Source organism: Drosophila albomicans, chromosome 2R (genome assembly GCF_009650485.2).
Source record: "Drosophila albomicans strain 15112-1751.03 chromosome 2R, ASM965048v2, whole genome shotgun sequence".
NCBI lineage: Eukaryota > Metazoa > Arthropoda > Insecta > Diptera > Drosophilidae > Drosophila > Drosophila albomicans.
The window spans coordinates 33214285-33234400 of record NC_047631.2 but is presented as its reverse complement, the minus strand read 5'-3'; the positions used below and the strand labels follow the sequence as shown (position 1 = coordinate 33234400).

The window sequence follows — 20116 nt, the reverse complement described above, 5'->3', positions numbered from 1 at the left end:
TAATATAGAAAAGTGTGAAATAATTATAAAATTTAACATTTTTATACCCGCTACCCATAGGGTAGAAGGGTATTATAACTTTGTGCCGGCAGGAAATGTATGTAAAAGGTAGAAGGAGGCATCTCCGACCCTATAAGTATATATATTCTTGATCAGCGTCAACAGCCGAGACGATCTAGCCATGTCCGTCTGTCCGGCTGTGTGTCTGTTCGTCTGTCCGTCCGTCCGTATGAAACACTGGATCTCAGAGACTATAAGAGATATAATTTTTTTTCGACAGCATTTGTTATGTTTGCAAGTTTGTTTCAAATTTTGCCACGCCCCCTTCCGCCCCTGCAAATAAAAAAAAATCGAATAACAATCTAGAGCTAGATTTACGAATTTTGGTATATACAGTAATAACTATAGTAGTTATGTCGAAGTTATTATAGAAATACTTTTGTATGGGCAAAAACGCCTACTTACTAGGGGTCTTAGTTGCTTTGGCTGACAATCTGGTATATTTTGCCGTCTAAGGTATATTTTGAATGCGGTACTATATCGATATACCAAATATACCATTTGGTATATTTTTAGTATTTTTGCAGTATATTTTGTATATTTTGAGAATGCCGCAAAATATATTGCTTTTATTAAAAATGGGTAGCGGGTATCTCACAGTCGAGCACACTCGACTGTAACTTTCTTACTTGTTTTTATTTCATTTGTTAAATGGTATAAATAACTTATTTTCAAGTTGGCTTGCTGTACAATATTCATTGTTGAATGGCTTAATATACCCTTCTACACAATGCATCGGGTATAAAAAGCGTCATCGAAGTGCCGTGAAGACTTTTCATTAAAGACAGACAAAGAGACACAAACACACACACTCACTCGCACTCGCACATAAAGCGACAAACATGTGCGCTTGGAGTCTATGTTAGACATAAATATAAACATTAAATTTCTACCACAAATTGCGGGGCGTGAAAAAGCCAGTTGAGCTGTATTTACGAACCCAAAATACCGCTTAGAGCAGGTTCGCGTTGCAGCGGCGAATGCAACTTGGTTGAGCACTCGAATCTCTCTCTCGGAATCTCAACACTTTTCTTTAAAGAGGAGTGCATCAAGTGAAGAGGAGTGAAGAGGAGAGAAGAGGGGAGTGGTGTGGCGACGGGGGGTTCTCAGACTATGTAAATAAGCTGCTAGAATCGGCGGCTGACCAAAGTGCCCATAAATCTCCAAGCATTAAGAAACGCGGAGACTCTTCGAGGCGAGGCGATTCGATGCATCGTCTGTTTTACCTGTTGCCGCCATCCTTTGTTTTGTTTGCGCTGCCCTCGAACATTTGGTCGGTCAATTAGGGTTTTGTTAGCACTGGACAGGCAACACCTTGCTGTCGCTATCGCTGTCATTGTCGTTGTCCCAGTCCCAGTCCCAACTCTTCTCTACCTGGGCCCTTCACCTGTAACGCAGTCAGTTCAGTGTTCACGCGTCATTCGAACGGTTTAGACGAAAAATTCTCTCCTAGAGATGTTGTTTGTTATAATGTCAAGGGTGCAGTTCATTGGCATCCTGCTAACTGTTTGCTCAACTGCTGCTCAACAGTTGCAGGTCAAGCAGCTGCACACGCTGCACAAGTGGAGCGACCTCAACTTGGGCAGCGGCGATCAAAGCACCAAGAACAGACTCTTTCTGCCCGTGGATATTGATATCGAATATGGCGACGAGGGGCGACACCGAACTTTTCTCACCATTCCACGTCTTAGTGCTGGCACAGCTTACACTTTGGCCACCGTTGCCAGTGGAGACAATGAGGTGCTGGAAAATCCACGACTGGAGGCCTACCCCAACATGGAATGGCATTTGCCAGTGAACAACTGTTCCGGCATAACGTCCGCCATTCGAACTTATGTGAGTGAACTTTGTTCGTTCAATTAGTTTGTTCAAGTCGTTCGATTAACTTATCGATCGTCCTTTTTGCAGATTGATGACTGCTGGCGTCTTTGGGTGGTGGACTCGGGTCAGGTGAACTCGCTGCAGCTTTGCGCTCCTCACATACTCATCTTCGATCTAGTCAAGGATGAACTAGTTCAAAAATACGCCATGCCTGCGCACTTGTACACGCCCAGTGTATCGATATTCACGGCCATGGTGGTCGATTTATCGGAAAGCGATGCGCCCAACCATTGCTTGGGTGGCAAGGCTTACATAGCCGATGCCTGGGGCTATGGCTTGATTGTCTTCGATGCTCTAACGGGCAAATCCTGGCGCATAGAACACGAGTCAATGCAGCCCTCGTTGGGCGTGCGACGCTTTGGCAGCGCCTATGCGGGAATCTTCACTGTCAGTCTGAGTCCGAGTCACGAAGCGGGTAATTCAAATTCATAATCAAATTCAAAGAGAATTATTTAGTGACTCTCTTTCTCTTTGTTAATTACAGAGCGCTTTCTGTACTTTCACACCCTTAATAGCTTCTATGAGATAGCCATTCCCCTCGAGCTGGTGAACAACGCGAGCATCTGGCAAACGTCGTCAAATGTCGACACGGTCAGTAAACACTTTCGAATTCTGGGCACACGTGGCATACAATGCGAATCGGAGGTGATGGACAATGGCGGCAATCTCTACTGCAGTCTAATCAGCTTAGGCGCTTTGATTAGCTGGAATGAGCAGACGAACTACACGGCTAATGACATACGCGCTGTGGCCTACAATCCGCAGCAGTTGAAATTCGTCACTGGCCTCAAAATCAATCGCAACTCAAAGGGCGAGAATGAACTCTGGGCTCTGAGCAGCGATCCGAAACTTTTCGTTGGCGGTTCGTTGAAAGATGATGAGGTCAAGTTTCAAATTGTTGGCTGTCGCACCGCGGATCTCTTGGCGAACACACCTTGTACAGTTGGCGCCACAGATGTCACACCCTCACCAACATAATTTAGTTTAAATAAACGTTTATTTAAATTTAAAAGTTCAACGTGCAACAACTGCTCACTTTTGAAATGTAACAGCTGATGCTTATCCATCAAGAGCTGCCTGCTATGAAACTCGTTTGTGCTGCAGCAAACAGCTGTGTGGCTACAACGATTAATCGAATAATAATAGCACTGTGGTATTCTACAATCAGCTAAGTTTGCAGTTTATATATTTTTTACATTCTTTTGCTGTATTTTATTTACTTAAATTGACACAACCACTAAAAGCAATATAAATTTATATATGGCTCCCTCGTTAGTAGTTCGTTCACATGAACTTGTTCGCAGTGAGTCGATAACAACTCTAAATTGTATCGGTTTTCACTTAGGCGCGCGATTCCTTTAATTTAAATGCTGCATTCCTAATGTAGCTTCCTTGTTTGCTTTAAGCAAGTAATAATTATTGCATAGTTGACTTTATAAAATAACAATATATTATTAGCGCGCATTTAATTAATAATAGTGTTGACTATATATAGGTACGCATAATTTGTCTGCTAACTACCATCCACTTCCTATACAAGAAAATAATATAAGTAACGTGACGAAAACCAGTAGCAGTAGGAATAACTAAAGACGACAACACTGGTCATGCGTGACTGCAATTAGTAGTGAGTACTCGTAATAGAATATTATGTGTAAAAATATGCCCAAGTGGCATGTGCTTTAGACTCAATCAATGGATGGTTACTGCGGAGTAAATCTGAAATCTCTAATTGCATGGAACCCGTCTCAAGACGGGCCAAGAGCCAACCGAGCCACAAGAACCGGGCTGGCCCGGGCCAACTTGAGTAGGCCTAAGCAACTGGCCACAATTCTGTTGAAAACCGAGAGGAGATGGCAAAGAATAGGGGAAATGATGTCAATTAGAAGAGTCAACGGACAGGAGCGGAAAACAACGTTGTGGCCATGGCAACTGCTACTGCTATTGGCCACAATCGAAGGAAGAGCGAGAGAGACAGATAGAAAGAGAAGGAAATATAATAAATAAAAAAACGCTAATGCGAACATATTGCGTTTGTGGTAGCAGAATTGCAATTTTAATTTCAAAAACTTATTGCAAAAATGTAATAGATGAAAGGAATGCTAAATGTTGATTTTCTGAAATGCTGAATCGTTGATTTGATTTAGATAGACACGCAAAATGCGACTTAAATCCGATTTGCTATTATTATTTCTTTTGTTATTATTAAGGAGTATTTAAGTGGCTTTTAAAGAAAATGATGTCTGGGTATTCTTTATGAAAAAAGCGAAAAAATACACAAGAAATTATATAATAAAGTAAGAATTCTAACGAAAAACGTACATGGAGTAGCGAAAAGTTGTGTAGATCATAGAGATTATCGTATATTGTCAAGTTATGAGCGTGCTCTGATGAGTTGTTGATATGAGAAGAGAAGAGAAGAGCCAAACAGCAGGTAGCTTTGCTCTAGAACTCGTTTCGAAATAATAATCATAGGAATACAAATTGTGGTCATGAGTAATGGATCCATATTATAATAATCTTATTCAATTAAGCCCAGGCCTTCACATATAGTATAGTATACAATATAATTGAGGTTCATCGAGTTCTTTTACGGGCCAAATATAACAAGATTTATTACATTCATGCCACTAATGAGGAGTGCACGAGATATATTTACTATTAAATTACTTAGTGCAAATGACTATTATAGTTAGTTGTTGCCTTGACTTGCCTGGGAGCAGTTGAAGAAACGACCTTAACGGTCGCTTGACTGCCTCATTTTCTCTCTCTTTCTTTCTTTCTCTCATCTCTATTGCTGTCTCTGGAGACTTGAATCAATCGGCGGCTCGTCGGGCCAGGAAATGCGATCCAAGAATGTTATAATTGGGGCTCATCTTATTGAATTAGCATTATAAACCAGACAAACAAAAAGAAACGGAATGAGAAAGAGATAGAACGAGAGAGAGAGACAGAGAGAGAGATGCAGTTGGGCCCATAAAATTTGACGGATGTTCTGCTACTGCTTTACTTATAGTAAGCAAAGTAAATTGCCAGTTTATGCTTGCCATATTCGCGAATTTCTTTTGACAGAAGACCGCTGTAAGCTCCATATACATATATTACCAATATAAAACCATATCAAAGACCCCGTTCGACTGTAAAAATAGTAATAGTAGGAATAGTAACAAAACACAGAACGAACTTAGCAGTTACGCAGTCGAATACCGTATCATTTGTTGTCTGATGAGAATAGAAATACTTCTAGATTAATTTGCATTCGAGTTGACCTATAAATTTGGAAACCAAACACCGTTTGACGCGTTGTTTCATGATTTGAATACTCGGCTCGACACAGTTATAAATTTTGATCAACACCAGCGAATTAGTCATCGACACACAAATTTGACTGTTATCGAAGTGCAAGTTATCGCTAATTAGCATTCTGCAGTGTGACCTTTATTTGCACATTAGATCCTGCTTGCAAGTGCAATAAATACCGGAAAGTTCTGCATTTGGTATATTTGCACATCGAAAATGCAATCACTCTGCAATGTGCTTTTCACCGTTACTTCCTTTTTCCGCTTGTGTCGAAAAAAAATGTCATTTCAATCGGTTTAATCAAAAGTGTTCTAAACAATGTGGTTATTCCGGACAGTTATCTCGCGGCGCGCAATTGGAAAGGCGTCGCGCCTTAAATTTATTTACCCAAACAATATCATTTAAATCCGATCAACTCAAATGGGTTTACGATGCATCGTAATAATCCGCCCAAAGATCATAGCAAAGCAGAGGTGTCTAAAAAGAAGTGAAACTGGGTAAATATGCTAATTTGATGGCTTGCCCACGATTCGAGCAGGTTTTCTACTGCGGCTAAAGAATTAACTGAAAATAAAGATCGCAGGCGGTCGCACGCAGTAAAACGCTCAGTTAACATCAACAGCAGCAACAACAGTGAAAGTGAAAAGTTCATAATAATAAAAGTGTACAACGGTAATCGAGTTACATTGCTGCCGAAGCATTATCCGACGCAAGCCGTTGCTGTCGCTGTTGTTGCCCAAAATAACAACGAATGTTAAAGAGACACCCGAAAAGAATAAATAAGCTGAACGTGTGCTTAGGCGACATAAATTACAAAAGAGAGCGAACGCACACACTCGAATCTAACAGGTGTACATTCAGCATCGTACATTGACCGCTTTGGCTTTGGCAATTGCAGCTCTTAAGTTCGAACATGTTCGAGTTGCGCCGTGGAGAGATTACCGCCGCTTCGAACAGGTTGTGCGCGTTGTTTGGTTTGTTGGTAAATATTTACCATGCCTACAATTTCTTTTCAATTAAGATTTCATGCGAGAGAGTGAGAGAGGCTCTCTCTTAAGTCGAGTTGCGTGCAGTTGTTTGGCCATATGACTGATCTTCGCTGCTTCTGCTGCTGCTGCTGCTGCGAGCTTGCGACGTTCCACTGCTCATGCGCGGCAGCAGCAGCAGCGGTTGCGGCTGCGTCTGCAGAAACTTCTTTATCTAACTTTTATAACAAGCTGCTTGGCTGCGGGAATGACTTTAGTTCTGCGTCAGCCATTGAGTGGATAAGTTCGGCTTTCTTCTGGTGAATTGTGAACTGCGAACTGCGCATTCAGTGTCTTGTGTATGTGTGTTATGCAGATGTGAGCACAACTCCATCGCCATCTCTCCAAAGTTGTCGCTGTGTTTGTGATTGTGATTAAAAGCCGACAGACATTAATCAAACTAAACGAAACTCTTTGCACGCGCATTAAAGGTGCACACAACACAATTCTTGGAAGGAAGCGAAATTATAAACTCTAAGGTATGTACCAAAATCTTGTGCACTAAGCTAAGGCATGTTCCAAACTTGTGTAACATCCGAAATGATGTTTACATTTTAATCATGAGTATTTCTTATGCCAAGTCAATACAATTCCTGTGTGTGTGGAAGTTTAATTTGTATGTTTTTTTTTTTGTTGTAACAAGTATATGGACCGCAAACACTGGCAACAAAAAAGAAAAACCATTACACTAACTGAAGAATGACTAAGAAAAATAATCACAAAAAAATGTTAACCGGTTTGTTCGAACCGCAGCGACAACGGCGACGTCAGACAGACGGACAGACAGACAGACGGACGGACAGACGGCAGACGTTGGACAGCTATTGGTAGCACATAAATGTGGCAAAAGAAAGATTCTGTATGAAACTAAACTGTAAGAGTGCAAGACGATCGCATCGCCTTGGGTAGATGGGCTGAAGACTGAAGACTGAAGACGCTGAACTGACTTACTGTAGGGAAGACGCCTGCTTCGAATGTGTTGTAGTGGGAAAAGTATGAACAACGAGCTGCGAGCTGCGAGTGTCGTGTAGCTAAAGCTGCCCCAACTGCTGAGAAGAAAGAGACATAAAACATGCTAAACGCTATGATTTTTAAATAATAGTCAAGCACTTCCGTCAAATCTTTAACGGACCACTGCGAATCGCAGTTAAATTGCTCTCGAACATCTCAAAAACATTGACGATAAAGTTAACGTTAGCTGCAGACAGCAGGCGAGAGTCCGATGAGAGCAAACATCGAACGTTACATCAGATTTATAGATCAAACTTTATTCCTCTACGTCTGCGACTTCCTCGTTGTCGTGAGTTCGGCTTCTTATTAATTGGGCAAGTTTGTTCTGAAGAAATCTTGATTGATTAAGTGTGAATATCGAATGCGAAAGCACATTAGTTACAATTCAATTTAATGCCAACAGATTGAGATCGATGAGCTGATTAGGTAATATTTCGAAAAGAAAAGAACGTTTCGATCATTATGAAAATTGAAATTAATTGGCAATGAAGAGATTGGAAAGAACCAAGATTTTGTTGTTTTAAATACATTTCTTTATTTTCTTTACTTACATTCTTGAAGATTTAGAATTGGCGAGCTATCATTAGAGAAATTTAATTTGATGAGAAATCAGAAAGAACTTTATTCATAAATTTCGGTTTGATTTGCTTTATCTGCATATCAATTTAATGCCCACAAATTGAGATTTGCTACTATATAATTTAGAATTTGGGAGATTACAAAAAAGTGTTGCTATCATTAGGAAAGTTTAACTTAATTGCCAAGATATTGAGATGGTATAATTTTTTCGTTATTTTGTTGCTTCTCTCTTTCAAAGACTACCGATCTTTCATAATTTTATACAAATGTCAACTGATTAAGATGGAAAGTGGATAAGCCACATACTAAGTTTGGCAATAAAGTTAAAGAAAGTAAAAATGTTGACCATCCCGCATTTCAGATTCTTTATTAGTGTGTTAAATTTCTAAAAAATAATTAATGGATATGTCCTTATAAGCAAACGAGCTCTTCCCAAATATGTTCAACACTTAGAACTGACTCATGCTTGTAATATTTCGAAATGAGAATGAGAATGAGTTGTTTCCGCATCTAGAGAAACTATTGAAAAAGCTGAGGTAATTAATCACGAATATTAACTAAAAGTTAATCTACGAGTGTTGTTCATAGAGTCTCCACAAAGTGGGTCAACTTGACGGGTTTTTGGTAACTGGGAAGTAGAAGGCAGACCGAAATTCAACCTCAGCTCGCTCTGTGGTAACAGGTAACAGCAGATGTGGGCTGGGCTACGCATTTTCTTTCTCCGATTCCGACAATAAATTAGCTCTATAATTAACCGCTAACACCAAAGGCAACAGAACAACTAAATAATCATAATAAAAACACCACGAAAATGTGTCAAGTTTGTTTAGAGAGCAAAAAAAAAAAAAGAAAGAAAGAGATCCATCGATTTGCTTAACGGCAAATTGCCAACAATTTGGAACCTAACGACATTTGGCTGCGTATTTGCGTGTGTACTTAAAACTGTTGTTGTTTGTGATCTCCGCTGATCTGTTGATCTTCTATGATTTTCTATTCTCATCGCGAAGAAGAAAAGAAATCCCAGGCAAATTCGATTTTTTGATGTGTGATATGATAAACGCCCATTGAAAATTCAAAACTTGCGCTCACGACGGCGACACAAATAATCGCCTTTTGGCCTCACACAAATATCAGTTGGCCTTCCCCCGTCCGTTCCCCTTCATTCCCCTCTATCTGCACAGCATGCAGAATGGAGAAAGTTCTTTTGTCCGTCTCCCCGTCATCCGTCTGTTTGTATTTCATTTGTTTGCCTTCTTTATTGATCTTTTGCTTTGGCTTTTCGAATGACATCACGCGCTAGACTTAACTGCAAATTCCCCATTGCCCTCTCTTTATCTAATAAAAATGTTAAAAAAATGACTCGTTTAAGTTTAATAAAAATTTTTACATTGGCCATAAAGTTGGCTTGTTATTGTTGCCAAAGTGGATCAAAGTGAAATTCATTGTGAATAGCGCAAATAGCAACCAATTCTTCCCCCCCTCTCTTTCTATCTGTGTCTATCGCAGTCACCTTGCCATAGGTGGGGGCAACAATCTATTGAGATACGATCGGGTGGCATACTTAAGCCAGTGTCATGCCCTCTTGCCCCAGCCCCAGCCCCAGCTCCAGCTACATTCCCATTCCCAGTCCAGCTTTCGGACCTGTTGCTGTTGTCCCATTGGCGTTGGCATTTTATGCAACATACAACAAAGACAACAACAACGACAAGCAACATATGCGACCAGCATACATTGTGTGGGTCGATCCTCAGACTCAGACTCGGACTCCAACTCCGACTGCGTTTGCTTCTGTAATCACTGACCTCGTTTCTGTGAGTCGCGCGCTTTCTAAGCAAGTATCGAGTACTTTTAGCCCAGAGCGCTCTTCTCAACAAGTGAATCTCCTCTGCATACCAATATATTCCCCACTCAACTCGAACCGAACCGAACGATCTTCAAGGGGGCCAATTATAATTGCCGAAAATTTGCATAGAGCTTCCCCCTCGATTATTGTTTATTCTTTCTATGCGTACGCTGTGTGGCAAGTGAGAAGACAGTTTGCCAAAGACTTTGAAATACCCTTGAGGCAGCTTACAGTTAGAAACATATCTGTTTGTAATCTGCAAACAACAGGTGGCTAGTGGTTAACAACTTCTGTGTTTATACGCGGATCGCACTGAAGTTTTCAGAATAGTTTAAAACAGCACTAAACAACAAGTCAACACTTTTTTGTGTTTCCATTCAAAGAGTCAGCGTGGGGTATTCACAAATTAGCATAACAAATTCTCTGACTCTACGTAGTGTTCTAGGTGAGGGAGATTTATTTACTTAGGAATTAGTACTGGGAATACTTTTTTTTATAGAGGGAAGGAAGCAACTACCAGGAATTCCAGAGGAAGCTCTTAAGATTTGTGTGGGTCATTTCTTTGAATAATTTAAATATTTATCGACAGCTGAGGAAGCTGAATACATTATAAAGGTCATCAGAGTGCTGTTATTATAATGAGTCTTTAGAAATGACTGAAGATAGAAATGTCTGTAGGTCATTTCTAAGTATAAATTAAATATTTATAAACATAGAAGATAAAAGGTCATAGAAAGAGATTTGTCTAGGTCACATCTATAAATAAAACAATGGTTATCATCTACGCTTCAGCCTATATGACCCGCTTGATTTCATGTTTGCAGGGTATTTCAGGAATTTGCCAAGCAAGTTTCCTGTTCCTTAACAATCTGCTTTCAAGCTCTTTCCTCTTAGATCGTATCGATTATTGATGTTTGTACATTGTCGAAGCTACCCAGTTCCGTTGGCTGTGTGCGGGGTATAATTATAATATCTATGGATGCTGTGCATAAGCAGAAGCCGGTTTAAGTATTCTCTTTTCTTTTCGATTTTTTTTTTTGTGTATGTTGTTTTTTGGTGAAATTGTTATGGAGGTGCGGAAGGTGTGCATCGCATCGTTTGAGCTGGAGCTGCCAGCTAAAGTTGGGGAGGAGTTGGAGTCGAAGCTGGCGGAGTCGGAGTCGGAGTGTGTGTATCAAATACCGTTGCTTTAAGCTGCGTCGACATTGTTGCCAATGAAGATTAGGGTGCCATGGCATAGCTTTGTGGCCAGTCAGCAGCGTTGCAGCTTTGTTGCTGCTGCTGCTGCCACTTGCCGCATACTATATAGTATAGTATGCAACATGCGGCATGCAGCATGCAATTTTCATGTTGAGGCTGTGGCACGAAGTAGGCGCTACAAACACACGCATATGGAGTCAGTAAAATTCACTGTTAGAATAACAAGTTTTTCGACCTGTGAGTTCTATTTTTAGTGAATATAACTCTTCGGCCAGTTGGAGGAGAGAGAGAAGTCTATGCCCGGTGGTTTTTGAGGAAAATCGTTGTTAGCCAACTTCAGTTAGTCAGTTAGCCAAGTGACCAGTCGTCGCGCTTGGTGTACCCTGCTAATTGGATGTGAGACGGGCCAAAACAAACGCGATCGCAACGCAAAGAAAATCTAATGTGTCTAATGCATATGTATGCTAGAGATCCAGATATCTCTGTGCTCACATTTATTAACAACCTTTTGGTTGAGCACACAACAGACAGCAAACAAACAGACTCGAGACTGGAGTCTTCTACTCCAGATCTTGATCGGTTTTGAGTTTGATCTCTCTTGGTTCGATGGGCACACACCTGGCAAATCAAAGCGACAAATCGGCTTCGCATCGCTTCGACTTATTTATAGCTTATGGCTTATGAGAAAGTGAAATTGTGACACTTGCGACAGATGCCACACTTCTTGATTCCACTTTCTAAGCTTTAACTTTAGATAGTTGCTAGAGACAAGAAATAAGGGACAAGGACTTAAGACACCCATTAATCTAGCGTATCTCGATGCGATCTCTATTCAAATGAATGCAGACACAGCTCGTTAACAATCTATAACAAGTTCATTTAACTTTGCCAAAATAAAGAATAGAAGGCCAAAGAGATTGTCCGAAAGTTAATGCCATACTGATATTAAAAAACACCAAAAAAAAAAACAAAATGTGTAGAGACATGGAAAGTTCACGACCTTTTTATTATCTTTACATCGCCGCAACTATCTAGCATAAATGTCGGCCATTAACTTCTTGGCAGTCCAGAACAGAGTTAACTCAGCGAACCAGAACCCAGAACTAAGAACTGAGAACATAGAACCCACTCCCAAGAGGTAATTGACTTGCCCAAAGAGTACTCAATAGTGCATGAGGTCATCGACGTGCGCTGCTGTTATGAAATCTATCTGCGATATTATAAAGTGCTTTCAAGAAATTGTTCCAATTAACTATCGCAATCGCAATCTTTCTTATAACTATATTTATTTTTCTGCCTTTTTCTGCTTCGACAGTTGCATTGTCACCATTATCTTCATCATGGCTGCGGGAACACACAGACGCCTCTGCGGCATAGTTCTATTATTGCTCTTGGCTCAGACTCAAGCACAAGAAGTCACGCAAACTGTCAAGGCAACGGAGACCAAGACGGAGACCAAGGCGGAGGCCAAAGTGGAGGCCACCACCACACCACCAAGCGAACTAATTGAGGAGACAACGTTTACGGCCAACCTGGAGACAACCACCGATATTCCCGCCGCTGCTGACATAGTTCCCGCCATCGCTACGGAGAATCGCAACTCTGCATTTGATCTCTCTGCCGATTCCGAGTCCAAGGAGGAGCAGTTGGGCGATAGCGAATCTCGTCAGAACTTGGCGCGTTGTGATCCTGATCTCGTTGGATTTGAGATTGTCACAGGGTAAGTTATCTGTCTGTCAATCTTTTCCCCTTCAGCGATCTCTAACTAGTTTCGCTCTCGATCGGTTATCTTAGCTATGTGTTCTCTGCACCTGGCAAACTGATGGACTCGCAGCCAGGCACGCTGATGCTGACGGATTGTCTCAATACTTGCCTCAGGAACAAGAGCTGTCAATCGGTCAACTACGAGACGGGTCTCTGTGTGCTCTTCTCGGCACATGCGGATCAACTGCCAGGTTGGGAGATTAACTATAGATCAAACTGACCAGCGATTATAACAGTGATTGATTTGCAGGCGCCTTGACCAAGTCACAATTCCCCGTGTTCACCATCTATGCCCAAAAGTCATGTCTGTCCGTGAAGCCCTGTGGACGTGCTTGGTACGTGGATCGCGTGCAGAATTACAGACTCAAGTCGGAAGTGAAGCGCAGCGTTTCGGTCGCCTCACGTCGCGAGTGCTTCGAGCTCTGTCTCAGCGAAACTGACTTTACCTGCAGGTAAGTTCTTTCCCTCTTCCCAAGCTGCTGCTTTTCTTCTCTACTACAGCGAGTTCTTCTTTCTTTTTGCTTCTGCAGATCGGCGAACTACAGACGCGACACTGGCACTTGTGAGCTTAGTGAAATGGATCGTTCTACCTTGGCGGGCACAAACGCTTTCCAGCCTAAACCTGGCACGGATTACCTCGAGAATCACTGCATCGACGAACCCAACAAACTGTGCGAGTTCAAGCGTTTGCCTGGACGCATTCTCAAGACTGTGGACTCTGTATACCAGGAAGTGAGCAGCGTCGACGAGTGCCGCGAACTCTGCCTCAACTCGCCCTACAGGTCAGTCAGAAAACACCTCTTTTGAGTGCATAGTTCCAATCCAAACTCCTCCCTTAGATGCCACTCCTATGATTACAACGACACCGGAGACATGGTCTGCCGTCTGTCGCATCACAGTCGCGCCACACTCTCCGATGTCCAGGATCCCTATCTGGAGGTGCCCGAGGCCTCGACCTACGAACTGGCTTCCTGCTACAACGTGACCATCGAGTGTGGAGGCGGCGACATGCTGGCCAGGATTCGCACCTCAAAGTTGTTCAGTGGCAAGGTCTATGCCAAGGGATCGCCTCGTTCTTGTGCTGTGGATGTGCGAAGTGCTCTGGACTTTGAGCTGCGCATGAACTATCATGATCTGGAGTGCAATGTGCGCCAGAGTCAAGCGGGTCGCTATGTCAACGACATCATCATTCAGCACCACGACATGATTGTCACCTCCTCCGATTTGGGACTTGCGCTCGCCTGTCAATACGATCTGACCAACAAGTCAGTGACCAATGGCGTCAACTTGGATGTGCGTGGCGATCTCACACCTGCTCTCTCAGAGGAGGTCATCGTGGACTCTCCCAACGTTATCATGCGCATCACTTCTCGCGATGGCTCCGACATGATGCGTTCTGCTGAGGTTGGCGATCCTCTTGCCCTCAAGTTCCAGATCATGGACGAGCAGAGTCCCTACGAGATCTTTGTGCGCGAACTGGTTGCCTTGGATGGCGTGGACAACTCGGAGATTACGCTGATCGACTCCAATGGCTGCCCCACCGATCACTTCATCATGGGCCCCATCTACAAGAGCTCGCTGTCCGGCAAGGTGCTGCTATCCAACTTCGATGCCTTCAAGTTCCCCTCCAGTGAAGTCGTGCAATTCCGTGCCTTGGTTACACCTTGCATGCCTAGCTGCGAACCCGTCCAGTGCGATCAGGAGGACACCAGCGGCGAGTACCGCTCGCTGCTTTCCTACGGCCGCAAGCGTCGCTCTGTAAATGCAACAGGTGAGTTAGAGAACATCTGTTTGTGTTGATCGTTTTTGAATTCGAGTAGATTTCCTTGCAGCTCCTTATGAGCGTCGTCAGCGTCGTGAGATCGAGAATGCTTTGAAGTCTGGTGCCGAGGAGATGCTGCTGGTGCAGTCCATTCAAATCACCGACAAGTTTGGCTTCGAGCAGCAGCAGAGCCGCAAGGCCAGCATTGGCGAGAACTACGAGGGCAACGAGACGACATTCACGGCCAGTGAGACAGGACACGGCTTCTGCGTAAATGCTATTGGTGAGTCTAGAAGGCACATTCAAGTGAAGTCTTGTGACTAATTCAACTTTTCGATCTGTCAGGTCTCATCTCAGCTGCCACCATCTTCCTGCTGACGCAACTGGCCATCATTGGCATTTGGACGTACTGCTATCAACGTCGTCAGAAGCTGCAGGCGTATCAGCACTCGTATTAAGAGCCGGGAACAAAGAGAGCGGGAGCATAGCAATGTCAAATGTCAACCAGGTGCAAACAACGATAAAACGCAATACAGAAGAAGAGGCGGCAGCTTGGCTGCCTGCCTGCTTGCCTTCGCTATTTGTCTTCGTCTAGTCAGTGCTCGAATTCCAGAGAAAAGGAACAGGATAAATAGAAATGGCGCCGCTTTGTTTGTTGCTTAATGGATACACACACACACACACACACATACATCTACACATTTATCATTATATTTCCATTATTTAAGCATCAGTCTCTCGATACATACATCACATTCTATAAATAATATTTTCCACACTTGTAAAGGCAGTTCGACCTTCGCCTTGAACTGCCTTTGTGACTTCGGAAATGGGCTTTCAGTCGCTGACAATTGTAAATGATAATTGCTAATTTAATTACAATAATTAATGACTTACCAGTACTCTCTTACTTATCGATTAGCCTAGACGAATTATATGCAATGACAGTTTTTCACATTCTAGTTAAGGCATCACATTATGACCAGTATATTAAGCTAATATTTTGATATATATGTACTTATCGTACACCTACGTATAAACTTACCTTACTTAATTTATTCAAAATAAAAAACATCAACGAAAACCATAACAAAAAGTTGTTCTATCTGTGGTAGGGGAACAAAGGGAATCACTCAAAAAACTAGCTCAAATTTTTCACTCAAGCCATAAACTCACTCAACACTCATCTGCTTTTTCTGTTCGCCTGGTATTTTATTACACAAAATGGAGACTTCGCTGCAGCTCAAAATCAACTTTCAGCTTGTTCATAGGCTTAAGTGTCCTTTCGAATTAAAAAAGGATATCCATTTTCGGACTCAGCAAGCAGGACTATCGATCTGCATTCAAGGATTTTGAAAATCGCTTAAAAAATTTTGATGCAAATTTTTACAGGGGGAGGCATGGAAAAATTGGTCAAAAACGCAAAATACCGTTGTAACTCGGCCATTTGAAGGACTAGAGGCGTGTCCTTTGGCACACAGTAAGTACTCATCCTGCAGTATACGAATATGTAATTGAAAGGACGAATGTCCTTTTAGTTCCCGAGATTTAAGGACTTTTTCGTATACAAAAAATACGCTATAACTCGGCATTGTCCTGACGTATCCTGGCGAGTCCTGTGTCAAACGAAGTTTCTAACCGAGGCCCATTAACTGGCCAAAGGACATTCGGATCGTCCTGCTGGTTCTCGAGATATCCTGGATTTTGGGTTTTGGGTCTGTTTTCTTGGCGTTTTTTGCTGAAATTTTAGAAGTTCAAGATTCTTAGATGACTCAACAGTTTTTTGATGCCAATCGATAGATTATAAGGTGGCATAAGTAGCGAGACGTATCTGGCAGTTGTGCGTCAGGATATGGATGAGTATTGGTGAGCAGCAAGGACATGCTTATAAAGTGCTTAAAATCTTGCATACTTCGAGGAGTAAAGAGATGTCCTTTTGAAAATAAGTAGTGGAAATTCAGCTTCACTTTAATGTTTACTTCGAAGGACGAAAGTCCTTAAATGAGTAGGATAGGATTAAATTGGTCATACATAATAATTAAGCCACAGCTTGGCTATATCCTGTACGATCTTGTCAAGTCATGTGCTATAACAAACGGTTATCAAAGCGGACTATCAAATAGAGAAAAAGAAAAGACTTTGAAGCAGTTTTCGAATGCAGTTGTTAACATGTAAGATCCTTCGATAACCCCACAAACTGCAGATGTTGAACATGAAGTCTGCAGCTGGTGATCATAACAGAACATATCCCATTTAAAAGACAGAAACAGAGCAGTTGTTGCCAATGGCAGTGGGAGTTATGAGGAGGTGGAGATGGGGGAGTGATCTCTGATCTCAGATCTTTGCCGCATTTGTGCAATTGCAGTTGCTATGCAAACTTGTCGCTCTGTTTGGCAACTTGTTGTTCGGATCCTGTTTTGGGATCTGAGGCCAATAAGCCGACCGGAGAATTGGGTCATTGTCACGAACAGGTTTCCAAACCAATCTGGCCACCAAATCCAATTGAGATGCTGTCAAAATTGCTTAGAAATGGGATTAAGTAAACCGCAAACGCAACCGCAAAAGCAACCGCAACAGCAGTTGAAAAGCCTGCAAAAATGTGCAATTAAAAGTTGTTGCCGTTGATTTTGTTTATTATTTAATTGCTTTGATTATTATGTTTTTTAAGCTTAATTTTAATTAGTAAACTCTCTCGCCAATAAACTGTTATGCGAGGTCAATGAAATAAAGAGACAGAGAGAGAGAGAAAAGAACCGATTTCGGTTTATCGCTTTTGCATGTTGCATTTAATTAAGACTCTTTCTAATTTTGCGAACTTGGCCCAAACTGTTTTGGTGCGATGAGGAAGACAAATGCCAAGATGATAGGATAGTGTTTGGTAATAGAAATGCCAATGGCAAATGCGAAGGCAAATGGCGAAAGCAAAAAGGCGATGACGCTGTTTCATCATTAATTGCATCAAAGTGCTTAAGCGAGTCCATGCGGAATTCTTGTGCCGCTCAAGAACTACGTGTATTTTTGTCGCCGTTGCACAGTTGACGTTCTTCTTCTTCTACTTCTAGTTGTTGTTGGTGTTGTTGTTTGCTGTGCAACTAAATTAATTGAGATGAATGCACTTAACTGTGTGTGAGGGAGCGGACGGGTGGCCAACGACCAGCAGCAGCAGGCACTAAGAGCGCAGCTTGCCACATGCAGCATGTGGCAGGCAGTTACTTTCTTGAATGTGTTCGTTGTTGTGGCAGATAAAGATACAAATCTGCACGAAGCCTGTTTCCTGTTGCACTGAGGGTGCATTTATTTGCATGATGCACACACACACACCAAGAGAGAGAAGGAACTGCGTCCAGTCGAGGAGACTCGGTTGCTGCTGCTGCCACTTACATAGCTGTTCATGCCTCAAGCAGGTGCGCTGGATAATAGCAAGAAGCGTCGCAATGCAATGCACTGCCTACCCACATCCACATCTGGAGCCACATCCATGTCCAGCATCTAAAAGTGAATCGTTGGCTCTGTGGTGTCACCAATAATGATGATGATGCTCTCGCCGAGTCAGACACTCTTGCCTCGTTTTTTTCGGGTGAGTTTTAAGTGGGCGTTCGCGTTCCAGGAAGCTCTTCAATTTCCATTTACAGTTCGCAATTCGCAGCTCACAACTCGCACTTCGTTATTTTATATAAATGTAAATACGTTTAAAATTACACCGAATTCTTGGAGGCAACACCAATTACTATGTGGGATCTCCTCAGCCAGAGTCAGAGTCAGCGCCAGCATTTAACTTAATGAACCCCCTTGGCACAACCTGACGACATTTAACTCCCCATCAAGTTGTCTAATAACTAAATGACGCGTCTCCCAGGCATTCCTTCCTCTTCCCTCCAACTGGTTTCATTTTAAGAGATCGCTTTTTCGATTTAAACTCTATCCGATCGATAGATAGTTTCACTTTTTTGTTCAGCTGTATCTGAAACAACGTTCAGTGCTCTCTTTTTCCGAATTTAGGCCGTGGAAATGTGTCTTTATCCCAGTTAAAGTGAGTGAGGCGACGACAACGGTAAACTTTTGATCAATCGGGAAGTTATAATTAAACAAATGCTAATATTATCTTTTATAAGCTTCATATGGCGCTTAATTGGACAATTTTTGTGGAATTATGCAATCGCTGCCGCCGTTGTTGTTGTTGTTGTTGCTTCTGCTACACTATTCTAATTAAATATGGAACCGTCTATAATTAGTGCAACAGGCAAGACTAGAACTGGACTGGAGCTGTCGTTGCTGCCTCTGTTGCTGCTGTTGCTGATGGCGAATGATCTCATGAGATTGAGCATCGCAAATGGCAGCTCAGCTCAGCTGTCGTGCCACTTTTGCCACAACTTGTAGACATTTTTTTCAATCAAAGGGTTCCCTAGCACGAATGTGTCTCCACCTTATAGAGAGAGAATGAAGAGAACAGCAGCTCGACCAGGTCTCCTCTGGTTCCTCTGGAGCTGGAGTGCAATTAGATTTTCTGCGGCTCATTATCCACACGAAAAGCGTGTGCTGCTATTAAAAAATTACCTTTCATACACAATGGTAAACGATGCACACTTAGTACTTGCTTAATACTCTCTCCTCTCTGCTCTCCTCTTCTCTCCTCTCCGTTCTTACACAGTTTTGAATAGCTTTGCTAGATAATCTATAATGACCAGTGCATTGATAAGCCCAACATCGGGTCGACAAACTTGCAACATTCCTCGCTTAGTCTGCAAAACACGTCTCAATTATTTAACCAACAGCAACAGCAACATCAACAGCAATTGAAATTTCTAAGCTCAAATGAAAATATTCTAAAAGCAACACAACTCTTCAATTATAATAAAATATTATCACTTTATCAAATTGTCTGAAAATTCACATTTAACAACGAAAAATTGACTTTATAATCATGCTGAAAGCGTTTCGTTATAATTCAGCAGAACTTTTTTGTGACAAAGCTAATTGATTGACTCACATAAAGAGTGGCACAACAAACAAAACACATCTGGGAAAAAGAACCCAAAATAAGCAGCAAGTGATGAAAGCAAAATCAAAATAGAAGTTTCGCAGTCTTCTTTTTTTGTGCAAAATCACGAACAAACTCCGCCCGAGTTTGACTCAGCAACATTTAGGGCCAACAAAATGTGAAATGCTTAAGAAGTGAACACAAGCTGGGCTCTCACATATGGTTTTAAGCTCTCATTAAATTGGTTCTCCATAGTTGAAAGTAATGAATCTGATTGTAAAACTTTTTAAGATGAAAGAGAGTTGGAGAATATCGACTGCGAAATACTGCGTAAAAAACATGATTTCGTTTATACTCGTAATAGTAAAAATTTGTTGTCATTGAAACTTTTTTATATTTTCGTTGTGTTGAATGAATCTGTGATTGAAAACTTTTAAGAGGAAAGATAGATTGAACTCGACTGCGGAATACTGCGTAAAAAACATGATTTCATTTATAATAGTCAAACTTTGTTGTCATTGAAAAGTTTCTATATTTTCGTTGTGATGAACGAATCTGATTGTAAACTTTTCAGAGGAAAGATAGATTGAACTCGACTGCGGAATACTGCGTAAAAAACATGATTTCGTTTATTATAGTAAAAATTTGTTGAATTTTTTTTTTTTATATATTTTCGTATTTACATAAAAGACAAATAATAAAAATGTTGTGTG

At 41.7% G+C, this 20116-nt stretch overlaps 2 protein-coding genes across 3 annotated transcripts; both read left to right on the top strand.

The window, feature by feature from the left end:
- Nucleotides 1-1479: 1479 nt before the first annotated feature.
- On the top strand, nt 1480-2945 carry LOC117574466 (protein yellow). Its single transcript, XM_034258302.2, has 3 exons — nt 1480-1896; nt 1969-2356; nt 2426-2945. Exons 1-3 carry the CDS (start codon nt 1516-1518, stop codon nt 2917-2919), a joined length of 1263 nt encoding a protein of 420 aa, XP_034114193.2. The 5' UTR covers nt 1480-1515; the 3' UTR covers nt 2920-2945.
- Nucleotides 2946-6460: 3515 nt separating this feature from the next.
- Nucleotides 6461-15508, top strand: LOC117576034 (uncharacterized). Of its 2 annotated transcripts, none has more exons than XM_034260556.2 (8): nt 6461-6745; nt 12215-12619; nt 12694-12854; nt 12914-13115; nt 13194-13445; nt 13503-14434; nt 14496-14708; nt 14771-15508. In XM_034260556.2, exons 2-8 carry the CDS (start codon nt 12240-12242, stop codon nt 14881-14883), a joined length of 2253 nt encoding a protein of 750 aa, XP_034116447.1. In that variant the 5' UTR covers nt 6461-6745; nt 12215-12239; the 3' UTR covers nt 14884-15508. The 2 variants fall into 2 exon arrangements, with proteins under 2 accessions (XP_034116447.1, XP_034116445.1); XM_034260554.2 differs by having other exon boundaries at nt 6463-6745; nt 14484-14708.
- The last annotated feature ends 4608 nt before the right edge of the window (nt 15509-20116 follow it).

Coding starts and splice junctions, on each gene's coding strand:
- LOC117576034 (XM_034260554.2), top strand. CDS start 12,240: ATGGCTGCGGGAACACACAGACGCCTCTGCGGCATAGTTCTATTATTG. Junction 12,855..12,913: donor ACATGCGGATCAACTGCCAG/GTTGGGAGATTA, acceptor ATTGATTTGCAG/GCGCCTTGACCAAGTCACAA. Junction 14,709..14,770: donor CTTCTGCGTAAATGCTATTG/GTGAGTCTAGAA, acceptor TCGATCTGTCAG/GTCTCATCTCAGCTGCCACC.
- LOC117574466 (XM_034258302.2), top strand. CDS start 1,516: ATGTTGTTTGTTATAATGTCAAGGGTGCAGTTCATTGGCATCCTGCTA. Junction 1,897..1,968: donor CGTCCGCCATTCGAACTTAT/GTGAGTGAACTT, acceptor TCCTTTTTGCAG/ATTGATGACTGCTGGCGTCT. Junction 2,357..2,425: donor GAGTCCGAGTCACGAAGCGG/GTAATTCAAATT, acceptor TGTTAATTACAG/AGCGCTTTCTGTACTTTCAC.